This window comes from Bos grunniens, chromosome 12 (assembly GCF_055505025.1).
Source record: "Bos grunniens cultivar Pamir isolate PY7600 chromosome 12, Bosgru_T2T1.0, whole genome shotgun sequence".
In the NCBI taxonomy this organism is placed as follows: domain Eukaryota; kingdom Metazoa; phylum Chordata; class Mammalia; order Artiodactyla; family Bovidae; genus Bos; species Bos grunniens.
The window spans coordinates 31,884,748-31,909,350 of record NC_141176.1 but is presented as its reverse complement, the minus strand read 5'-3'; the positions used below and the strand labels follow the sequence as shown (position 1 = coordinate 31,909,350).

Genomic DNA, 24,603 nt, shown 5'->3' with positions numbered 1-24,603 from the left:
AGTGATTTCCTGAGACCGAAGTGGCTGGCTGTTGAAAGAGTGAGGAAGAGCTGCTCCGGAGACCGCCGGTGTACCCATGGTGCAGACACTCTGTCACCAGGGACTCAGGCCACACCCAGAGGCAGGGAGGTCACACCACCTCCCCTCTCTGGACTCTTAGAACTCAAAGCAGCGACAGGAAGCTGGCACAGAATGAGGTTTTCTCATCCAGCAGGAGTAGCTGGGCTGTCATCCTTCAGGACAGCGGGCAGACTTGGGCGCAGGGGAAGATCGAACAGGGACCCTTGCTCAGAGTGGTATTATATCTACTTTTTCAATGTGTTTTTTCCTTTTGAAATCTGTAATCACTCTGGCATATCAGGGCACACAGACATAGAGGTCCCAGCATGGCAGGCTTCATGCCACTCTATTTCCCAAGGGCATCACCTAGGAACTCTTCTATGGAGTGTGGAGCAAGTGAATGGCCCAAGGATTTTAGGGGGTTTTTCAGACTGAAGAAGAGTTCAATAGTAAATATCTTATTTCCGAGTACTTGTTCATCCCCGTGATTTTCATAAACTTTTTCTTGATTTCCTTTTCCTTTAATTTCATTTACCTTAACTCTTAAGTCCTGGTCATGAGGACTCCTAATTATTTTTAAGGAGGATGTGATTTTAATTTACTGAGGATGAAGTGAAGAGGATAAGAAGGTAATTAACCAACACCATGAAAAGGATCCTATCTAGAAATGAGAGTTTTCACATCGCACTTTTGACTTTAGTTGCCCACCAAAGCTTTTGAGAATTCAAAACAGAGCTTTGGAGCAACCACAAGAAAGCTGAAATAGCTATAGTAATATTAGATAAATAGCTATTGTTGTTCGGTTGCTAAATATTAGATAAAATAGACTAAAACAAAAAACATTACTAGAGATAAAGAGGGTGTTTTGTAATAATGATAGTGTTTAGCAGGAAGATATAATAATTATAAATATGTAGGCAACTAGCAACAGAGCACCAAAATACAGGAAGGAAAAACTGACAGGACTGAAGAATAGAAAATTCAACAATAATAGACGAAGATTTCAATACCTTACTTTCAATAATGGACATAACGAGAGAGATGGCTAAAAAGGAAATAAAGAACTTGAACAATGCAGATAGCCAACAGGACTTAACAGACATAAACAGAATCCATCACAGCAGAATACACACTCTTCTCAAATGCACATAGAACATTCCCCAGGATAAACTATACACTAGGCCATAAAACAAACTTCAATTAAATTAAAAGGATAGAAATAAGACAAAGTATGTTCTTTGACCACAGTGGAATGAAATTAGAAACCAGTAAGTGAAGGAAACTTGTTGTTCAGTCACTAAGTCATGTCCAAAAAACCAGTAGAAAAAAATTCATGAATCCAAAAGCTAGTTCTTTGAAAAAATAAACACAACGGACAAACCTTTTGACAGACAAGCCAAGAAAAGAGGAAAGACAAATTAATATGACCAGAAGAGAAACAGTAGATATTACTATTGACACTACTAAAATAAAAAGAATTGTAAAGGAATAATATAACTGTATGCCAATAAATTAGATAACAGATGAAATAAATAGGTTCCTAGAAAGACATAAACTACTGAAAGTAACTCAAAAGAAACAGACAAACTGAATACACCTATAAGAAAAGAGATTGAATCAGTCACCAAAATACTGCCCACAAAGAGAAACTCAGGCCCAGAAGACAAGGGAATTCTATCAGATATCTAGAGAATGAACACCAATTCTTCACAAATTTTTCTAAAAGAACAAAAGGCAAAACTTTCCAATTCATTCTATGAAGCCAGTGCTACCCGGATACCAAAACCAAAGACATCACAAAGGGAAAACAGGTCAATACTTTTTATGAATGTGGATGCAAAAAGAGCTCAATTTCCAGCAAACCCAATACCTATAAAAGAAGTATGCACCTGCCAGAGTGGGTGTTCCAGGAATGCAAGATCGCTTTAACATCCAACAACCAGTCAATGTCATTAATATACAATATAAATGGAATAAGAAACAAAAATCTCATGATCCTTTCATTAGGTACAGGAAAAGCATTTGACAAAATCCAAATCCTTATGGAAGACGGTATGGAGATTCCTTAAAAAGCTAGGAATAAAACCACCATATGACCCAGCAATCCCACTCCTAGGCATATAGCCTGAGGAAACCATAAGTGAAAAAGACACGTGTACCCCAGTGTTCATTGCAGCACTATTTACAATATCTACAACATGGAAGCAACCTAGATGTCCATTGATAGATGAATGGATAAAGAAGCTGTGGTACATATACACAATGGACTATTACTCAGCCATAAAAGGGAACACATTTGAGTCCGTTCTAAAGAGGTAGATGAACCTAGAGCCATTATACAGAGTAAAGTAAGTCAAAAAGAGAAAGATAAATATCGTATACGAATGCATATATATATGGAATCTAGAAAGATAGTACCAAATAATTTATTTTATTTGCAGGGCAGCAATGGAGAAACAGACATAGAGAATAGACTTTTGGACATGGGGAGAAGGAAGGAGATGGTGCGATATGTGGAAAGAGTAACATGGAAACTTACATCACCATATGGAAAATAGATGGCCAATGGGAATTTGCTATATGTCTCAGGGAACTCAAACAGGGTCTTTGTACCAACCTAGAGGGGTGGGATGGGGAGGGAGATGGGAGGGAGGTTCAAGAGGGAGAGGACATATGCATAGCTGTGGCTGATTCATGTTGAGGCTTGACAGGAAAAAAAATTCTGTAAAGCAATTACCTTTTAATTAAAAAAAATAAATTAAAAAAATCCAAACCCCTTTCACAACAAAACACACACACACACACACACACACTCTCTCAAAAAACTAGGAACAGAAGGGCATTTCCTCATTCTGATATACAAAAAAAACATAACAGCTAACAACACTGTTAATAGTAAAATGCTGGATGCTTTCCCCCTAAGATTAGGAACAAGACAAGGTTGTCCAGTCTTACCACTTCTGTTCAGCACTGTACTAGGGCTTCAATGGTTATTATGAATAATGTTACAATAAACATTCCAGCTAGAGCAATTCAGCAAGAAAAAGAAATAAAAGGCATCCAGATTTCAAAGGAAGAAATTTTCTCTGTTTTCAAATGACATGATCTTGTATATAGAAAATCCTAAGGAGTCCACTAAAAAAAAAAACAAAAAAAAAACCTATTAATTGGAACTAGTAAATGAGTTCAGCAAGATTTCAGGATTCAAGATCAATATGCAAAAGTATTATATACTTCTATGTACTTTCAATGAACAATCTGAAAATGAAATAAAAGTTTTATTTATAACAGCATCAAAACAGAATAAAACACTCAGGAATATATTTAACAAAAGAAGTGTGAAGCTTATATTTTGCAAACCGCAAAAATACTGTGGAAAGAAATGAAGTAAATAAATGGTAATACTACCTATGTTCATGAATTGGAAGACTTAATATTGTTAAGATAGCAGTGCTCCTCAAATTGATCTATGGATTCATTGCAATCCCTATCAGAATGCTGGATAACTTCTTAGTAGAAACTGACAGGCTGATGCTAAAATTTACAATTGAATGGGACCCAGAAGAGCCAAAACAACCTTGAGAAAGAGGACTCACACTTTTCAATTTCAAAAGTTACTACTAAAACTGTAAACAACCATGATTAAGACAGTGTAGTACTGGCATAAGGACAGACAAGCAGATCGGTGAAGTAGAACTAAGAGTTCATAAATAAGCCCTTGAGTCCATGGTCTGTTGGTTTTCAACCGGGCTGCCAAGACCATTCAATGGGGAAAGATCAGTCTTTTCAACAAATGCTGGAACAACTCTACACACAAAAGAATAGAGGACCTTTACATCAAACCATACATAAATATGAACTCAAAATGTATCAAAGGCCTAAATTTAAGAGCAAAAACTATACAACTTTTAGAAGAAAACAGAGAGGTAAATCTGCATGATCTCAGATTTGACACTGGATTCTTATACATGATATCAGCAACAAAAGAAAAAAGTAGATCAACTGGACTTCCTCAAAAGTTAAAACTTTTGTGCTTCAAAGAATACTATCAAGCAAGTGAAAAAAGAATGCACAGAATGAGAGAAAATATCCGCAAAGTATTTATCTGATAAAGGATTTGTATCTAGAATACAGAAATATTGATATATCTAGAATATGTTAAAATCTAGATATACAGAAGCTGCCTGCGATGCAGGAGACACAGGAGACTCAAGTTTGATCCCTGAGTGTGGAAGATCCCCTATGGAAGGAAATGACACCCATTCTAGTATTCTTGCCTGAAGAATCACATGGACAAAGGAGCCTAGGTTGCTATAGTCCAATGAGTAGCAAAGAGTCAGACAGGACTAAGCAATTAAGCACAGCACATCTTAATATTGATACCTCTAAATTTTATGTCTAGAACATAAAAATATTTTTATAATACATATTTAGAATATGTAACTACATAAAATATATTAATATATAATCTAATTAAAAAATTGAAGAACTCTTACAACTTGGTAACAAATAATCCAATTTAAAAATGGAAAAGAGATCTAAAAAGACATTTCTTCAAAGAAGAGGTACAAATAATCAATAAGCACATGCAAAGATGCTCAGCATCATGAGCCATCAGAGAAATGCACACCAAATCCACAATGAGATACTGCCTCAAATCCACTGGGACAGTGATGAAAAGACAGGGTAACAAGGACTGGCAAGAACTTGGAGAAACTGAAACTCTCATATGCTGCTCATGGGAACATAAGATAGCCACTTTGGGACATAGTCTGGCAGTTCTTCAAATGGTTAAAACATATAGTTATGCTTACATATGACCTGGTACTTCCTCCCTTAGGTATGTACCCTAGAGGATGAAAACTTGTTCCGCAAAAGAACTAGCATATGACTGTTCACTGCAGCATTATGTCCATCTACTGGCAAATGGATGGCTAAAACGTGGGAGACCCATACAATACAATGGAATATTATTTGGCAATAAAAAGAAATGAAGTGCTTATACTTAGTACAACATGAATGAATCCTGACATATTATGCTGAGTGCAAGAAGACAGCACATACTTATATATTTAATAATAAAATGCCACATATTTTATTATTCTGTTTATATGAAATACTCAGAATAAGCAAATCTACAGGGACTGAAAGTAGATTAGTGTTTGCTTAGGGCGGGGAGGTATAGAAGAGTAAAGGGTGACAGCTAAAAGGTACAGAGGTTCTTTCTGAGATAATGAAGGGTTCTGAAATTGTCTGTAGTGATGGTTGCATATGTCTGCCTATGTGCGAAAGACCATTTTTGTTGTTCAGTTGCTCCATCATGTCCTGCTCTTTGCAATCCCCATGGACTGCAGCATGCCAGGCTTCGCTGTCCTTCATTATCTCCCAGAGCTTGCTCAAACTCATGTCCATGGAGTCACTGATGCCATCCAACCATCTCATCCTGTGTTGCCCCTTTCTCCTCCTGCTCTCAATCTTTCTCAGCATCAGCATCTTTTCCATTAAATTATACAATTTAAATGGGTGAATTATACAGTATATGAATATCTCAAAACACTTATTTTGAAAGAGAACAGAACTCTGGGGTCTATCTCAGGAATGGTGACCCCCTGTTTCCTAAGCTGGAATTGTAACTGAAGATCATTCAGTGCCGACTACCTTATCTTATAGAGTCCCTCCAACCTTTCTCTCCCACTCCTCTTTGCATTTGAGGAAGCCACTCACAAAAAATTTTCTCCCATGACAAAACCATCCTGATTGTAAATACCTAGTTTAGTTCCCACTTAGCAGTCCCAGGTCTGTGGGGAACATAGTGAGACATCTCTGTCTTCCTTCAGCCGGGAGGTTCCTTGACCGATGTATCTATCCAAGTCTACACAGTATTTCTTAGTGAGTCATGCTGGTTATCCAAGTGAACAAGTAAAACCTCAGCTATAATTCGCTACCCACCCAGATTCAGAAGTGAGATAATCCCCTCTATGGCTGACCTAGGAATATCAGTGCCAGGCTCTGCCATCTACATGAGACCGTACACAAATGTTTCTATTACAGCAAGGTAAGCAGAGAGAGGGCACCGTATTTCAGACTCAAGATGCTATCCTAAAATTAAACATGAATATATTATTTGTGTGATACAAAATCAAAAAAGCTCTTTCCTGACTGCCTACCTTCCTTCAAAAGAGAAGCACACAGTTTTGCCTTATCTCATTTGGAAGTCCCATTTGTTCACTTATAACGGCAAGTTGGACATTCAGTTCAGTTCAGTCACTCAGTCGTGTCCGACTCTCTGCGACCCCATGAATTAGGAGAAGACAAAAGACCAAGACTTAGGAGAGAGGAGGACAGGAAGAGTGGTTCAGCCCCTCGCCTTCTTCCTGCATCTTCTGTGAATTTGCTCCTTGAAATGTGCATATCTAGCAGCCAGGCAATTGGGGTAATCAATCATTTCAACCCAGTGTCCAGCAGAGGCTGGGCACATGGTGCATGGCCAACTGATGTTTATTGAGAAGATACCAGATGAAGCAAGAAACAAGGTGAAATCAGGACGCATTATGGTCCTGTGCACACAGCAGCTCCATGGACTCCAGTTCTAGCTGTATGGACCTCACACATACCTCTCCCCCCGGCTCAGAAACTTTCCTTTTGATTAGAGGAAAAAGTAGATACTAAATTCTGCCTTGAAGGAGAATAATTTCTCTTTAATTTACAGCTAAGACCTAAGTAAGTTAGCTGAAGATCTAAGTAAGAGTGGAGTGCCAGGGGGATGGTACACCTGACTAGACCAGAAAGGCAGACAAGGGCGCAGTTTCTCGGGCTGCCTAGGACCTTGCTCACTGGGTGTTCACACAAGATGCTTAGTTGATTTCTATGTTCACAAAGTCAGATCTTCATCTTGATCAGTTAAAACATCTCAAAAGAAAAGAAAGAAAAAGAGAAAAGCTAAGAAGGAAGTGGGGGGAGAAGGACGGACAGACATATAGAGGGATGACAGATGGATGATGAAAGGAAAGATGGAAGGAAGGAAAGGAATGAAACAGGAATAAAGGAGAAAGGGAAGAAGGAAGCAAGCAGCTCTGATGGGCAACAACCATTCCTTCTTCTACTGCCAAGATTTGGGGCCGTGTCCCAAATCCTACTATTCCCAGCTCTGCCTCTGAATCGGAAGATTATAAAACTGTTAGGCGACTTGTGTGATACCCTAACACAGCCTCTCACGTTACAGAAGCAGAAGCTGAGTCCCAGAGATGAGGAAAGACCTTCCCACAGGCACAGGAATGGCACAAATGGTTGAGCCAGACCTGAATCCAGGCATCCTGGTCCTAGACCATCCTCTCTGCATCAACCAAAATCTAGCCCAGACTCTCAGAATGACTTAGGGGTGACAATTACACCTTCAAATACCCCACAGATGGGACGGAAGGAAGGAAGGGTGGAGGGAAGGAAAGACGGCCCAGGGACATGGGGTCTTCTGGCAGGAGATCAGAAATATGAAAGGATAGACTGATAAGAAATTCTTACTGTGAACATCAAGCTCGAGTCAATGGACCCCCTGCTTAGCTCTCTCTGCTATAAGATGCTGGGGACGTTTTGGGGTCTCTGTCATTACCACCTCAGGGCCAAGAGCTGTCCAACCAGATAAAGCTCTATCTTATGGAGCCTAAAGATCAAAGTCCTTCCAGGGGACAGTCATCCTCCAGTGCAAGGGATGTTTGGTCTCTGGGACATGGGTCCTCCCTGAGGGCAGCTACCCTCTCAGGAGAATGTCCCCTCCAGGGTCTTGTACTGTTGGCATTGGAGGCCAGGGTCCTGCTTAGGTCGGGCACAGCTGCCCTGTGACTCTCTGAGGCTTAGTTCCCTCTAGAATATATGACAGGCATTTTCCTGTCCCCAAACCTATGACGTGTTATGCATGCATGTGAAATGTTCACGCAGGGAGTAGCACCCTGACACCTCCTAGGGGGTTGCTGGGTGAGGAGGAGGGAACCGGATGCAAGGCCACAGGGGTGGTGGCAGTTGAGAGCATGGGGCCAGGTCTGGAGCAGGCCAGTCCTTGGTCACTGCAGCCATTGTTGTCAAGTGGGAATACAGGCCAGCACAGCTAGAGTTCGTTTTTCCAGATAAGTAGGAAATCAGATTTTTATGTGAACTCCTCCAATTATTAAACATTGGCAGCCAAAAGCACTGCGCCTGCCAGTCAAAACGTATATCAGCGGCATTTGGCCCGAACACTTCCTGGCCTGCAAGTTTGTACTGCCCCCCAGCCCCCACCCCACTCTGTTCTGTCCTGCACACAAACCTCCAAGGGGATTGAGGGGAAGCCCAGCAAGAACATACTGGCAAGAGCAGGGCCTTGAGTCTATCAGATCTGGGTCCCAAGTTTGACTTGGGACTTACATGCAGTATGTGACCCTCAACACAGTATTAAATTTCTCCAACTTTCCTGTCCAAGGAGACTGACAATGGAATTCATCCCATTGGATTTCAAGGATGAAATATGATTTATGGTAATGAACCTCAGCCAGATATCAATAAAGGATAGAAAGGCACACTCGGTACTGCTCAGGTGTCAACAGTAGGAAGGCGCCGGGGCGTCTTGTCCAGCCCCACCAAATGAGCACCTGTGCTGTGTTTGAATACCTGGACACACAGGGAACTCACCACCTCCCAAGACAGGTCATTCCACTGCCAGAGAGCTTTAGATGTTACAGAGTGTTTGCTTATATCAAGATGAAATCTTCCTGTCTTGACTTCTTTCATTCTTAAATAGTAGCTGTACTGTCAGGGGTTATAAAGATGAAGTTTGATCTCTTTGCCTCAGAGAAAAACTTTGAAGGAGATATTTTTCCACCCAGTTCTTTACTTTTCAAAACATTTATGTTCCTTTTGTTGTTCTTTGCCAGTGAACAATAACAAAACCGTCAGATTACTTAATGCTCACAACCCGGTGGGGCAGGTACCCATTTGACAGATGAGGAAAATGAAGTATGGGGGCAGGATCATAGAATGTACTTGTAATTCCTGTTCCTCTTGAAATGTAAATTAAATGGTAAGACCTGGCAAACGTTTGACAAACCTAGAGAAGGTATTAAAAAGCAGAGAGATCACTTTGCCAACAAAGGGCCGTATAGTCAAAGTCATGGTTTTTCCAGTACATCCATACAGATTCTTTACCACTAGCGCCACCTTGGAAGCCCATAAAAGCATGACATTCCTTCAAATTTGAATTTTAGATAAACAACAAATAAGTATAAATAAAACTCTTTAAGTATAACTATGCCCTAAATATTGCCATGGGCTTCCCTTCTGGCTCAGTTAGTAAAGAATCTGCCTGCAATGCAAGAGACCCAGGTTTGATCCCTGGGTTGGGAAATACCCTGGAGAAGGAAATAGCAACCCACTCCAGTGTTCTTGCCTGGAGAATCCCATGGACAGAGGAGCCTGGTAGGCTACACAGTCCATGGGGTTGCAGGAGTTGGACACACTTAGCGACTAAATCACCACCACCATGGTTTTTCCAGTAGTCATGTACAGATGTGAGAGTTGGACCATAAAAAAGGCTGAGCGCCAAAGAACTGATGCTTGAATTGTGGTGTTGGAGAAGACTCTTGAGAGTCCCTTGGGCAGCAAGGAGACCAAACCAGAGAATCCTAAAGGAAATCAGTCCTGAACATTCGCTGGAAGGACTGATGCTGAAGCTCCAATACTTTGGCCACCTGATGCAAAGAGCCAGAAAAGATGATGATGCTGGAAAAGACTGAAGGCAGAAGGAGAAGGGGGCAACAGAGGATGAGATGACTGGATGGTATCACCAACTCAACGAGCATGAGTTTGAGCAAACTCCGGAGATGGTGAAGGACAGGGGAGCCTGGCGTGCTGCAGTCCATGAGGTCGCAAAGAGTTGGACACAACTGAGTGATTGAACAAGACTTGGCACCACCTGCATCCCGAACCCCATCCACCTGTTAATGGTGTTCAAGGTTGGGTTCTTGGCTAAACAGAGTTAACTAAAAGCCTGAATCTTTCTCACATATGCTGTCTCAGCTGCTTTCTTCCCCATAGTCCTAGGGCGGTCAGCTGGCTTTGCCAGCCAAATACAGTCCTTTACACTTATTCCTGTCAGATCTCATTTGGTTAATCCCACGTCACAGTTTGGTCAGTTGGATATTTTGGGGATGGTGATTCTGTCATGTGACGTGTGTGTTTTTGCCCTCATTGTGGCTCTTTTGTTCTGTATGCCCTGAATTTCCTCATCAATGCCCAGGAGGACCAGTGAGACCAATATCAATTTTAAAACTCCATGTTTCTTTCATTTAGCAAACATCTCTGAGTACCTCCTCCCTGGCACACCCCGGCTGGAGCCATCAGAGTGAGCAAGACAGTCACTCCTGGTCCTCACTGAGCTGGTGAGATGAGTCCTACGTGAGGGGAGGGCAAACCTAGTTTGGGGGAGCCTGGGGAGCTTCCCAGGATGGGTGATGTTGAACTGGAGACCTAAAAGATGAGTACAAGAAGACTGGTTCCATCTCTGGTGGAGCATCGCTCCTCCACACCCCTCTTATTGCTCTCTTCCCATAGGGCTTTGCAATAGGCTTGGTTGTAACCTGTTTTATTTGCATCACTAATTGCTGCCCTTGAAAACTGAGGGGATTATCTTTGTAGTTTCTATTCTGCCCAGCTCACTGCCTTTCACCACAGCAATTACAACTGATTATGGCTCAGATGGTAAAGAATCCACTGGCAATGCAGGAGACCTGGTTTCAATCCCTGGGTTGGGAAGATCCCCTGGAAGAGGGCATGGGAACCCATTCCAGTATTCTTGCCTGGAGAATCCAATGGACAGAGGAGCCTGGTGGGCTGCAGTCCATGGGGTCACAAAGTCAGACACACCTGGCCAACTAAGCACAGCACAGTCCTCCTAAGTGTAGGCACAGAGTTTGTGTACAGCCTCCCACTGAATCTCCCAACAGCCACACAAAGTGCTAACTCTTCCCATTTTACAGAAAAGGAAACCAAGGCTGGGAAGACGTAACAGTAGCAGCAGTTAACAGCAAACACATGAGAAGTGTGTACTATACACCAGACCCTAAAACTAAGCATTTTATGTGTGTGAACTCCTGATGGGAGCAAGGATTAAGGACAAGAACCGTGCTGCCTTCTCCACTGCAGATTAGTTATATGGGCAGTTACTTAACCTTCCCTTGAAGAGAAGGTGAAAATGATAGCGCTGCTTCCTAGGATTAGGAAGTTATGAGAATGAAATCCCTAACCAATACAGGTGCCTAGAGTGGCGTCCAAAACACGGTGAGACCTAAGTATGAACCGCTATTCTTATTAAGGAATCTGCACAGAGACTTTGCACATATCAGAGTGGGGACTGAATCCAGTTTGAACCCTGGATCATGTTTCAAATATAATTTAGATATACACTACTCCAGGGGATCTTCCCTACCCAGGGATTGAACCTGGGTCTCTTGCATCTCCTACTCTGGCAGGAGGGTTCTGTACCTGGTGGCTCAGGTGATAAGAAACTTCCTGCAATGCAGTAGACCCAGGTTTAATCCCGGGGTCAGGAAGATCCCTTGGAGGAGGGCATGGCAACCCACTCCAGTATTCTTGCCTGGAGAATCCCCATGGACAGAAGAGCATGGTGGGCTACAGTTCACGGGGTTGCAAAGAGTCGGACATGACTGAGTGGCTAACACTCTCACTTTCTTTACCTCTAGTGCTACCTGGGAAGCCTCATATATATAATACTCTATATAAGGGCTTCCCTGGTGGCTCAGTTGGTAAAGAATCCGCCTGCAATGCAGGAGACCTGGGTTTGATCCCTGGGTTGGGAAGATGCCCTGGAGAAGGGAACAACTACCCACTCCAGTATTCTGGCCTGGAGAATCCCATGGACTGTATAGTCCATGGGGTCGCAAAGAGTTGGACATGACTCGGCGACATTCACTTTCACTTTTTTTCACTTTCACTCTATAGATAATCTTTCACTCTAAAATAGACAATCAACAAGAATCAACTGTATAGCACAAGGAACTCTACTAAATATTCTGTAATAATCTAAATGGGAAAAGAATTTGGAAAAAAAAATAGTTCCTCAGAAAACTAAAAATACAATTACCAAGTGATACAGCAATCCTTGGGGTCACAAAGAGTCGGACACACCTAGGTGACTGAGCCCGCACACACCTCAATCCTATTCCTAGGCATATACCCATATAAAACCCTAATTCAAAAAGATACACGCACCCCCATGTCCATCGCAGCACTATTCACAATAGCCAAGACATGGAAGCAACCTACATGTCCATCAACAGGTGAATGGATAAAGAAGACATGGTACATACATACAACGGACTTACTGCTCATCCATAAAAAAGAATAAAATAAAATAAAATTTGCAGCAACGTGGATGCAACTAGAGATTATCATACTAAGTGAAGTAAGTCAGAAATAGAAAGACAAATACTGGTATTTGTGCTATATAAGTGACAGCACTTATATGCAAAATGTAATGCAGAGCACAAATGAACCTATCTACAAAACAGAAAGAGACTTCAGACATAGAGGACTGACTGGTGGTTGCCAAGGGTGAGAGGGGAAGGGAGAGGGATGGACTGCAAGTTTGGGGTTGGTAGATGCAAACTATTACGTTTAGAATGGATGAACAACAAAGTCCTCCTGCATAGTGCAGGAACTATATCCAGTCTCCTGGAATAAACCATAATAGAAAATAATATTTTAAAAAATATATAGGTATGTGTATAACTGAGTCACTCTGCTGTACAGGAGAGATGGGCACAACATTGTAAATCAACTGCACATCAATAAAAATTTTTTTAAGAAAAAATATATGAATATGTATGAATGAATCATTCATCTGTACACCTGAAATGAACATTGTAAATCAACTATGCTCCAATATCAAATAAGATAAAAAATGAATACAGTATGTTAATTGGTATTTGATGAAGGAAGGAAGGACAGTGCACTGATTGCATTAGTAACAGCACAGTCAGCCATGACAACCGCCAACGCAACCCGGCCCAAATGCCTCAGACGACAAAAAAATGGATATTTCAAACAGTAAAGGAAAACTGAGTAGTGTCTGAACTGCAAGGACCACCAAGATCATAACAGGGTACCTCCTTGTCTCCAGGTGGGGTGGCATTTCATTGCCATTGTTAAAGAAAGTTATGAAATCTCAGAAACTTAAAGCCTTTTCAGCTTGAGGGGATTTCTCTTGGAAAGTCCCTTGCTCACTTTTCTTAATGAAATTACATGATGGACATTTTTCAAATCCTTCAAAACCTTAAGGTTTTGATGGACTGTTTTCCACCCTTCTTGTTTGTAGGGGACACATGAGAGGATATGGTCAATTTTATGGGATTTTCATTTAGACTTCACTGCCATCTTGAGATTTCATAATTCCACCTCAATCACTAATTTTTCCAAGTGGCTCAGTCAAGAGAATGCTCATTCTGATTACTTTTAAGCATTTATGTAGTTCTACTCAATGCCTGGTGACACACAATGGTTATTGTGAGCAAAGATTAGCTATGTGCTTCCTAAGACCTGGCCTGCCCCATTTTTCTGGTGTGGAGCCTAGCGAGTGTCAGGAAATGCTCTTCCTCTGAAGGAAGGACCAAACTTTTAATTGACAGATACCACCAAGAGCTAGGCCTTCTCTGGTGGCTCAGCAGTAAAGAGTCTGCCTGCCAATGCAGGTGACCCAGGTCGGGAAGGTCCCCTGGAGTAGGGAATGGCCACCCACTCCAGTATTCCTGCATGGAGAATTCCATGGACATGAACTGGTGGGCTACAGTTCAAAGGGTCGCAAAAAGTCAGACATGACCGAGCACACACGTACCAAGAGCTAAAAATGAAATTCCTAGGAACATGCTGGATGAACACAGGGCTCAGGGCAAGGGCTCCGGAAAGAAGATGTGACACCCCTGACTTCCAACAAATCCACAAGTGGCTTCTGTCCCAACCGTTTGTCAGTGTTTCCCCGAGTCAAAGCCCCGTGGCATCTAATAACAAGTGTCTCTAGAAGGGAAATGTGAAATGGCAGGACTTAATGAGATCAAGAATGTCTTCCATCAACTTTTCACGTAGCTGGAAGGAGAGTGGATAAGAGTTAAGTTACTCTAAACTCTCACCATGTGGTCCTAATCAGCTGTCCCCTGTGATGGATCGAACAGATAATCTCCTTCAAGCCTCAGCCTTACAGGGAGCCCAGCGCCAGGCTGTAGAGACAGGGGTCTGGTCCCCAGGGAAAACTCCAACCAGCAATGTCATCAGAGTCTATTTAAAATCCTAGCCTGGTCTGTTTCTTCTTTTTCACCACTTCATCAAAATGAGCGGGAAAAAAAAAAAATCCAGGAAAACCTGACCTTGTTCTAGATTTTTGGTGAAGCTATATGCAAAGGCAAGCCAGGAAATACCTAAGAATTTTTTTTAAGATTTTTTTTTTTAATGTGGACTTTTTATTGAATTTGTTACAGTATTGCTTCTGCTTTTTATGTGTTTTTTTTTTTTTTTTTCAGCTGTGAGGCATATGGGATCTTAGCTCCCCAGCCAGGGATCGAACCTGCATCCCCTGCATTGGAAGGAGAAGTCCTAACCCCTGGACTGCCAGGGAAGTTCCCTCTAGGAATTCTGTACAGAGGATAGTTTGGAGTAGAATTCTGCTAACGCAGGTCAGCCTCAGGCTGCTGCCATTTTAGGAAACCTGCTGGGGGTTTCCAGATGAGTAATCCAGAGGCTGAGTCCGAACTCTGTTCACCCCAACATATTCCTCCATCTCCTGGGCAAATACATCAGGCAACGATGTGAGAAGGATGGCAAACACGAGCCATCACCTGAGCTGTTTGCACTGGCTGCTTCCTGGGGCACAAGGTGTCTGGTACACTTTCTTCTCAATACCTGTGGGCTCAAGCACCATCAGTCTTAGCCCCCGAGACGGAAGCTTTGGGAACTTCTTATGGGAGCATTCATGCTAGAATAGACAGAGGTTTCGGAAAGTAAGTGGAAGAAGCCATTCATTGAGTGAGGACAGACATGGAGTGAGTAAGGGGGACGACACGAGCGGCTCTTTGGGCAGGCAGCAGGAGGGGTGATGTGTACCTGCTGAAAACTGACTGTGAAAACCAGACAAGACCCTGGACAGTAACCAAGCAATAACAGATAACGTCATAAATTTGGTAAAGCAATCCAGACCTAGAGAACTCAGCTGACCTGTAGTTAAGTGTTTTTTTTTTTTTTTTTTGTAAGTTGATTTCTTAAATTTTTTTTTTCTTGCTACAAGATGTCAACTATTTTAAGCACTGTGAGGGATCTTCTGGTGTGGGCTGGAGGGCTGACACCCCTGCTGCACCCCCAGTTTAGAAATGTCATCACCAGCCAGGAAAAAGTGGAAGTGGAATAAATCTGGAGAAAAGTGAAGTGAACTCTGAGTAAATCTAGAAAAGAAAGTGGAAGCAGACTCTGAGTAAGTCTGCAGACTGCTACTCTTTCACTAACATCCCTGCTTGGTTTTTTTCCCGCTTGTTTCACGGTCATGCTGCCTGGAATCGCCATGCACTATGGCCAGCTGGGCAACAAACTCCCAGTGCTCAGCCGTCCTCCGGCTACGCAGTGTCGCCCTGGCACCCTGTGCGTGCTTCGCAGTGCGCCAGACCAGGCAGGAGTCCAGGGGAGACGGTGTCGGGGCAGAACCATCCACAGAACTTCAGTAAGTTCTACCGGGGGTGGGAGGCTCAGTCAGGACTCTTGGAGGCATCCTCTTCACTCCCTGGAAAGCCTCGTTTTTGGACAACAGCCATTATCTCACAAAGTTAAACCCGTGCATTTTAAAAGCCTCACTAATGTATAGAAGTCGTAGTCCTAGAGAGGGACCAGGGGCCTCCAAAACCCTAAGATGCCAGAACTTTGCTCGTGCCTCCCCCAGAACGAACAGGGTCTTGCAGGTGTGTGATCCACGTCCACAGACGAACGCCACCTGCTGACCGCACCTCCTGGGTCACATCCGCTTTATCTCAGGAACGTGATGAGTGTGTGTTGCACACAGGCACCCACCAGGGTGGGAGCCACGTTAACTAGAGGAGAGGTGTTATTTTCATCACCACGTTCTCTGGCTCAGGAGTGATGAGCCAAAACCACCACGGTGCTCAAAATGGGAGTTGTTTTCTCAAATACAAAGCATAGAAAGGACCCTTCCACACCTGTGAAAATTTTAATAAGTTTACCTTAATCAGACTGAAACTTTTAAAATTATTGTGCTGAGTTCCACAATAAGAAGCACTTTCCACATTAGACCCCAAAACCACACACACTCACACGTATTTTACATTTATGTGGTATTGTGTATATGTGTGCGTGTGTTTGGGAAACAAGTTCTATTTTTTAGAAAGTTTCACTAAATCATACTTACCCTTGCTTTTTGCAATAAACTTAGATAGTTTCCATTTACTCTGCTTTATTTTTTTAAATGCTGATAACAACTCACTTTTTTTTTTTTTGCCATGCTGCATAGCATGCAGGATCTTAGTTCCCTGACCAGGAAGCGAACCCACGCTCCCTGCAGTGGAAGTGTGGAGGCTTAACCACTGGACTGCCAGGGAAGTCCCACAACCCATTAATTTGATTCCACAGCCCATTAACAGTTGGGGTTTTTAAGAGCCCTGCTCATCTTAGTACATAGAAACGTCTCTTCACCTTGTGGTGTGAGCTGGAATGCAGTGGTGACTGTGTGTGTGGACAGTGACCACAGGTTCTGACTCCATCAGGTAACAACCCAAAGCTCTCCGAGACTGGGGTCTGGTTCTCTAAGGCCAATCACTCAGAAAAACAGCCTGAAACCAGTGTAACCTATCATTCCTCAAGGGAAAAACACTGACTTTGAAATTTAATAGAACGTAGTAACTGTATAATCTCTATTCCCAAAGACAAAGCAACCGCTGGTCTACAGTTTGAAGTCGATAACTGAATCTCCCAGTGTAGTGGAAACAGCCTTAACCTTGGGGTCTGACCTAGATCCTCTTCCTGGCTAGTCATTTCATTCCCTCCGTCTTGAGCGGATCACAGCAGCTGTTTTCTCATACATAAAATGGAAGAATAACACCAATGTGATTTATCTCAGAGTTATGCAAAAGCTCTTAAGGGAAACTGGAAGTGCTGTATAAGCGATTACGTTGAATCTGTCTTAGAGTGTCTGTACCTTTAGTGTTGAATATTCATATTTGTTTGAGGGTCCATAGCCATGCAGAGCTTTTTCCCACTAAATACATTTATGTGAAGGCACATCGATCATTTTCCCCCTGGATACTTGGGAATTAGAGTTCCATCACTTCATGGCAAATAGATGGGGAAACAGTAGAAACAGTGGCTAACTTTCTTTTTCTGGGCTCCAAAATCACTGCAGATGGTGACTGCAGCCAAGAAATTAAAAGACGTTTACTCCTTGGAAGGAAAGTTATGACCAACCTAGATAGTATATTCAAAAGCAGAGACATTACTTTGTCAACAAAGGTCCATCTAGTCAAGGCTATGGTTTTTCCAGTGGTCATGTATGGATGTGAGAGTTAGACTATAAAGAAAGCTGAGTGCCAAAGAATTGATGCTTTTGAACTGTGGTGTTGGAGAAGATTCTTGAGAGTCCCTTGGACTGCAAGGAGATCCAACCAGTCCATCCTAAAGGAGATCAGTCCTGCGTGTTCATTGGAAGGACTGATGTTGAAGCTGAAACTCCAACACTTTGGTCACCTGATGCAAAGAGCTGACTCATCTGAAAAGACCCTGATGCTGGGAAAGATTGAGTGCAGGAGGAGAAGGGGACGACAGATCACTGATTCAACGGACATGGGTTTGGGTGGATTCTGGGAGTTGGTGATGGACAGGGAGGCCTGGTGCACTATGGTTCATGGGGTCGCAAAGAGTTGGACACGACTGAGCAACTGAACTGACCACCTTTCAGTTGTATACCCAGTGCATCTGATCATTTTTCCACCTGAAATGAAGCTGCTATGTAAATCTCATTCATTTGATACATAAAGAAGAACCAAAGACAGGAAAATCTGTTGTGAAAATGCTCCAAACCATTTGCTTTACTAGACACAGAGAGAAAAACAATCAAGTGGAGAGAAGCAGAAGAAAGAGGTGAGTTTCTTTTACAGGGAAGAACGAGAAGATATCCACTCAACCACAGCACATGGGTCCCCATTCCTCTTTGCCTTTTCAACTATAATTCTTCAAGAGAAGATGATATACTTCAAGAGCCCTGAAAATCTTATGCCTGGAGAGGGGAGGGGTTCAGGCTGATTTCAAAGCATGGGGAACTCAATATGCTAAGTTCAAGGTTTTCTAACCAAATTGGAGACACTGACGAAGTATTAAATACTTTGGAGATGCCATTAAAATCTCTTCTGGTCAGTTTCCTTATTTTACAGTCACAACTCATATATTCCAATACTAATTGCAATGAAATCCTTGAACGTAGAAAAGGCTGATCTGGAGCCAATTTCTTGTGCGTACCAGAGTTATAAAAGAAATGCAAATATGTTCGTTTTTCTCTACCAGGGGGATGACCACCAACCACCTAAGTAGCCCTGCTGTATGTGTATGTGTGCACGTGCATGCATGTACAAGTAATTCTAGCATATGTGTGTGTATGTGTATGCACACACACGTGTGCATGCTCAGTCATATCTGACTCTTTGTGACCCCACACACTGTAGCTCACCAGGCTCCCCCGTCCATGGGATTCTCCAGGCAAGAATACTGGAGTGGGTTGCCATTTCCTTCTCCAGGGGGATCTTCTGACCCAGGGATCGAACCTGTGTCTCCTGCACTGGCAGACAGATTTTTTTTTTTTTCACCACTAAGCCACTTGGGAAGCCCAATCCTGGCATGACCATTCAGCTAACATCTTTTTTTTTTTTTTTTTTCAGCAAAACAGTGAGGAGTACTTTAGATTTTCTTTATGACCCAGATTTTTGTAGCTATAATTGCTGGGGGGTTCCATTCATTTTCTCAAAAGCAATTTTTTGAAAATACATATATAGCATTTTTCAGCTACTCTCATTCAATAGTCATCTGTTAGGATCAACCCAAGGGTGTAACGGGAGAGGATGTCAATTAGCATCAGTGTAAAGTAGTGAGAAAAAGCTCTCCTTGGCTGTGGGACCAGGGCCACTTGCCCCAGTGCCTCTACAGATTTCAAGGGTCACCATCTCTCCTCCCTTCCACCACAACCCACCAGCTCACCAAGGTGGACTGAATCCCCCCAGTCCATCACATTCTATCCTTTCCCACAGTATGATGACAGTGACCTTGGCCCCAGCCCCTGCCTGCTGTTCCTATCTTATGTTGCCCTCTCTGATCTCCTCCTACCACTGAGAACCTGACCACCTTACTCTGCTGCTAACACTTTTCCATCACTCCCCATGTAGCCTCACGTGAAGTGGATTTTAGGCCCTTTGCTTGTATAATAAAATCACGATAAGAAAACCTCATAGGATTATTGTAAGAATTAGACAGTATAATGGAAATAAAACCATCTGTTTAAATAAAGTGAAACCACAAATGTAAGAAGATATATTAGTTCAGTTCAGTCGCTCAGTCATGTCCGACTCTTTGCGACCCCATGAATCGCAGCCCGCCAGGCCTCCCTGTCCATCACCAACTCCCGGAGCTCACTCAGACTCACGTCCATCGAGTCAGTGATGCCATCCAGCCATCTCATCCTTTGTCGTCCCCTTCTCCTCCTGCCCCCAATCCCTCCCAGCATCAGAGTCTTTTCCAATGAGTCAACTCTTCGCATGAGGTGGCCAAAGTATTGGAGTTTCAGCCTCAGCATCAGTCCTTCCAAAGAAATCCCAGGGCTGATCTCCTTCAGAATGGACTGGTTGGATCTCCTTGCAGTCCAAGGGACTCTCAAGAGTCTTCTCCAACACCACAGTTCAAAAGCATCAATTCTTCACCGCTCAGCTTTCCTCACAGTCCAACTCTCACATCCATACATGACCACAGGAAAAACCATAGCCTTGACTAGATGCACCTTTGTTGGCAAAGTAATGTCTCTGCTTTTGAATATGCTATCTGGGTTGGTCATAACTTTTCCTCCAAGAAGATATATTAAGGGGAATTTAAATTTATCAGTAATTAATAAATTAGCTAACTAAAATTACTCAAGTAATTAAGTTGATTTTAATGCATTATATCAGAGGTATGATGGATTTATACAAGCTATAATGTTAAAGTGGTGATATTGATTTTCCTCACATTACACATACAATATCAGATGTTATGGCCAAATCAGTGCTTAAGTGGGAAGCATCTAAATAATAGTTTTGCTTATAATACATATATGGCACTTGACATTATGTAGAAAAAGCTATGCAGTCCTGATTTTTCCTCTCACAGAACTCTATTAGACCACAAATCTATACCTTTTCAAAAGATGTGTCCAATAGTGTTTCTCATCGTTATAGAAAACCAAAACAAAATGCTAACACATCTGCAGATGCTTACCGGGGGCAAAAATCGTGCAATCACATGTTCTAGAATAAATATTCAACAACAAATAAGTTATAACCCATTGATATCTAGTAAGTAATCACAGTTGTGTGTTAGGAACCAATTTGAGTTACTAGTCCCAGGGACAATCCTGAGTCTCCAGAGACAAGTTTTGTGCCCCTGAACAAAATTAAACCTGTAATGTTGTAAATATCAATAAAAATGGAAGCCTAAGGCCAAATTTTCTCAGAAATAAAATGAGTAAGAGAATGCAAGTAGGAAATGCATAAAATGTTAGGGTACTTGGAAAAGTTACAACTGCTTAATGAATTACATAACAGCTAACTTGGGTTTGTGCTTCCCTGATAGCTCAGTTGGTAAAGAATCTGCCTGCAATGAGGGAGAACCCAGTTTGATCCCTGGGTCAGGAAGATCCACTGGAGAAGGCATGCTGCTAAGTCACTTTAGTCGTGTCCGACTCTGTGCGACCCTATAGACAGCAGCCCACAAGGCTTCCCTGTCCCTGGGATTCTCCACGCAAGAACACTGGAGTGGGTTGCCATTTCCTTCTTCAATGCATGGAAGTGAAGTCGCTCAGTCGTGTCCGACTCTTAGTGACCCCATGGACTGCAGCCTACCAGGCTCCTCTGTCCATGGGATTTTCCAGGCAAGAGTACTGGAGTGGGGTGCCACTGCCTTCTCCGAGGAGAAGGGACAGGCCTGGAGAATTTCATGGACTATATAGTCCACGGGATTGCAAAGAGTTGGATACAACTGAGTGATTTTAACTCACTTCACTTCACTAACTTGGATTTTAGTAAAGTGAGACCAAAATTGTTCTACCAGGAAACAGACAACAAAATCCATGTTACTATTCAGAGTGGTGTAGTTACAGACACCCAGCAAGTGTTTCCTAAATATCTGCTCATCAAATTGATTAACAAACAAAGATTCAGAGGCTCTCCTATGGTTACTACTATTGACTCAAATATAATTTTTCTTACTAGTGTTATTTAAAAATAATGACTCCAAGATTTTCCCAATGAACACACAAAATACTCGTGATATTCCAGAGTAATGTCCTGTGAAACACAAACAGTACATTTTGCAGCCCGTCCCTATCCAAGAATATGGTCTTTGGGATAGAGAATTTCCTTCTGTCCAACCAAACTGTGTGGGAGCTTTGAGATCCTGGGACTTGTAACTTTATGCTAATATTTGTGGACTTCTACCAGAAAGCAGACGTAATACACACATAAAATGACAACCAGTACTCACACCCCCAGCCTCACACCAGTTAGTGATGGTGCTCTTTCCTACTTGGCCTAGAATTCATCTTCAATGTCAATTTCAACAGAGTATTCCACACAGCCCTGTTAACTGCTGTGTGTATTCATTTGACAAATATTACTGGGCTCTTGCTACGAGCCGGGCACTGTACCTGGGAGGCAGATTGTGGATACAAGTAATTAAGGCAGACATGGGCTTTGCCCTCACAGGGCTCACACTGACAACTGATTTGACACTCAGAGTGATGGTTATTTGCCAGATCTGCTCTGTTGTACAGTGGAAGTGGAGATAGTTCTAAACAGCTAAGTGTCTCTTCTATTTTCAAAGGGGATCGAAGCTGACAGTTTCTGCACCCCTATCTACTGGCTCCATAAATCATGAGATCTACCAAGGAATGTAGCAGCTGGGTAATAACTGAGTGTTATTTCTTAGGGGGAAAAAAAAGAGATGGTCTTCTTTCACTCATTTTAAGTATTTGATTTACAAGTCATGTTTTATGAGGAAGAACAAAGTGACAAGTCATCTTCCTTATTCCTTCCAGGGATCCATTTCTACTGTGGATCCAATAAAGCCACAGGAGAAAGGTTCATGAGAATTTTAGAATGAATGAATTTTGCCTCCACTTCCACTAGAGAGACAGGAACAGAAGTGTTTTCTTTCCTCTGCAAGGGGCAGAAAGAACATACATAACCTACTATGTGGAGCTAGGAAAAGCGATCAGATGGCTGAGCACGTGACACGGTCCACTGCCGCTGGCACACTTCGTGTGTCTTCTCCTAATCCTGCCCTCCTGTCCCGCCCACCATCCTCTCTTCCATCCTGGGGAAGGTGGTTCTGCCTTCCCCAAGCAGAGCTCTCTGGCCTCCTTCCTCCTCTTATTTTTAAGTGGGCTGGTTGCATTCCTATGGTGGGGATTAGCTAGGAAGCTGGTGTCTCCTCCAGTTCTCCATCCACCCAGAAAAGTGCAAAATGTACAAACAGTGAGTTTGGTGGAGCAGAACAGAAGAGTGGCTCAGTCAAAGGGGGGTATATGTATACACATGGCTGATTCACTTCTGTTGTACAGCAGAAACTAACACAACATTGTAAAGCAATTAATCTTCAAAAAAAAAAAAAAATCAAGCTGATGAGAGCAAAGATACTACTGCTAATATCATACTACTTACTGTTCTACTGTCTGTAAGAGTAACCCTGCCTCTGGAAAATTACACACTAGGCTCCAGTAAAACACTGTCTAGTTGCCTTATTTTAAAAAGAAGATTCCCACCAAAGCCTAAGTCTATGTAGGTGCTGCCTTCAATGCAAAGATGCAGTTCTTTAACTCACTAGGAGGAAGATCCACGATGCTATTGACACTGACAATTGGTTGTTTCCTTTTTTAACCCGCGTGTGTGTCTTGAAGTGCCTACTAATTTTGACTTATGCACTCTTAGAGCTCTCGCTCGAAGGCTAGAGTCTTGTACAAGTTTTGGAAACTGGCTGGAATGAAACAAGTAAGAACAAAGGGACAAGTCATCTTCCTGATTCTTTCCAGGGATCCATTTCTCCTGTCACTTTATATTTCTTTGAGGATTTTACATTTCTTCCCTCTGAACATTGTTTCATTTCTTCATTCGCCAAGGAGGGACAAGCTTAAAAAAATACTACAAAAATCATAACCAGAAAATGATTCAATTTTGTCTTTTGCCCTTTGCAGTGACATGTGCCAGCTCTTATATCATTACAATACTCGTTTGTGAACGTGAAATAATACTGTATCATGAATGGAATTAATTTTGTAACCTTCAAGCAACATTAGCAACACTATACTTACGAATTTAGTAACGAACAATGTTTTACAAGTTGCTAGCATATCAGAGAACACAGTTGTGTGAAAGGACAAAATATCTTGTATTCTACTTTGGGCTTCTCAATTAAGAAATAGAACTAAAATCTTGCCATTCACTTATTCATACCGTGATGTGCCAGACAGTATTCTAGGAGACACAGATACAGTGGTGAACAAAACAGACAAGAGTCACTCCCGTCATGGAGCATGCAGTTGACCAACTGGTCCTTGAAAATTCTGGTTGAAACTGACACTCAAGAAACATATTAAAATGCACTCCACAAGTTTTGACAGCTAGGTAGAAGCTCCTTCCTGGCCCATTTCATTCATACTCATGAGAAAAGCGCCCTTTCTATGGACCAGGTGGATTGATGACCTGCTGCACAGCTACAGAAAAGACAATGTGGAAAATGAAGCTCTTACCATTAATAAATATGTAGATGGTAGATTCTGCTTTGTTCTTGGAAGCAGGTGCAGAGAGATATCTGCAGCTATAGAAGCCAGTGTGGTTGGCCTGAGCCGCGTTCAAGGTCAAAGTGCTGCAGAATTTCTTGAGGTTCTTTCCACAGGCAGACTTAGTGATGTTAAGCTTCCCGCTTTGGTTTTCCCTGTTCACAGCTTCAGGCAGATACCAGGCATGGGCAGCTCCTCCTCTGCAATCATAGAGGAGAAAACAAAACACCGTCAGGGTTAGGGCCAGTGCCAAAGCATTCATTTCATTACAAAGCACTATCCTGAGGTCTTGGGCTTCCCTAGCGGCTCAGACGGTAAAAGAATCCGCCTGCAATGCAGGAGACCTGGGTTCAATCCCTGGATTGGGAAGATCCCCTGGCGAAGGAAAACCCACTCCAGTATTCTTGCCTGGAGAATCTCATGGACAGAGGAGGCTGGTGGGCTACAGTCCA

The 24,603-nt window shown here is 42.5% G+C and overlaps 1 protein-coding gene across 5 annotated transcripts in view; it reads right to left on the bottom strand.

The window, feature by feature from the left end:
• Positions 1–24,603, bottom strand: part of FLT1 (fms related receptor tyrosine kinase 1) — a 205,688-nt gene that overhangs the window by 147,444 nt on the left and 33,641 nt on the right. For all 5 annotated transcript variants that reach the window (XM_086329568.1, XM_086329567.1, XM_086329571.1 and 2 more), the window contains one exon: positions 24,122–24,351. In XM_086329568.1, coding sequence (XP_086185694.1) covers positions 24,122–24,351 — 230 coding nt within the window. The remainder of the gene's footprint in view (positions 1–24,121; positions 24,352–24,603) is intronic.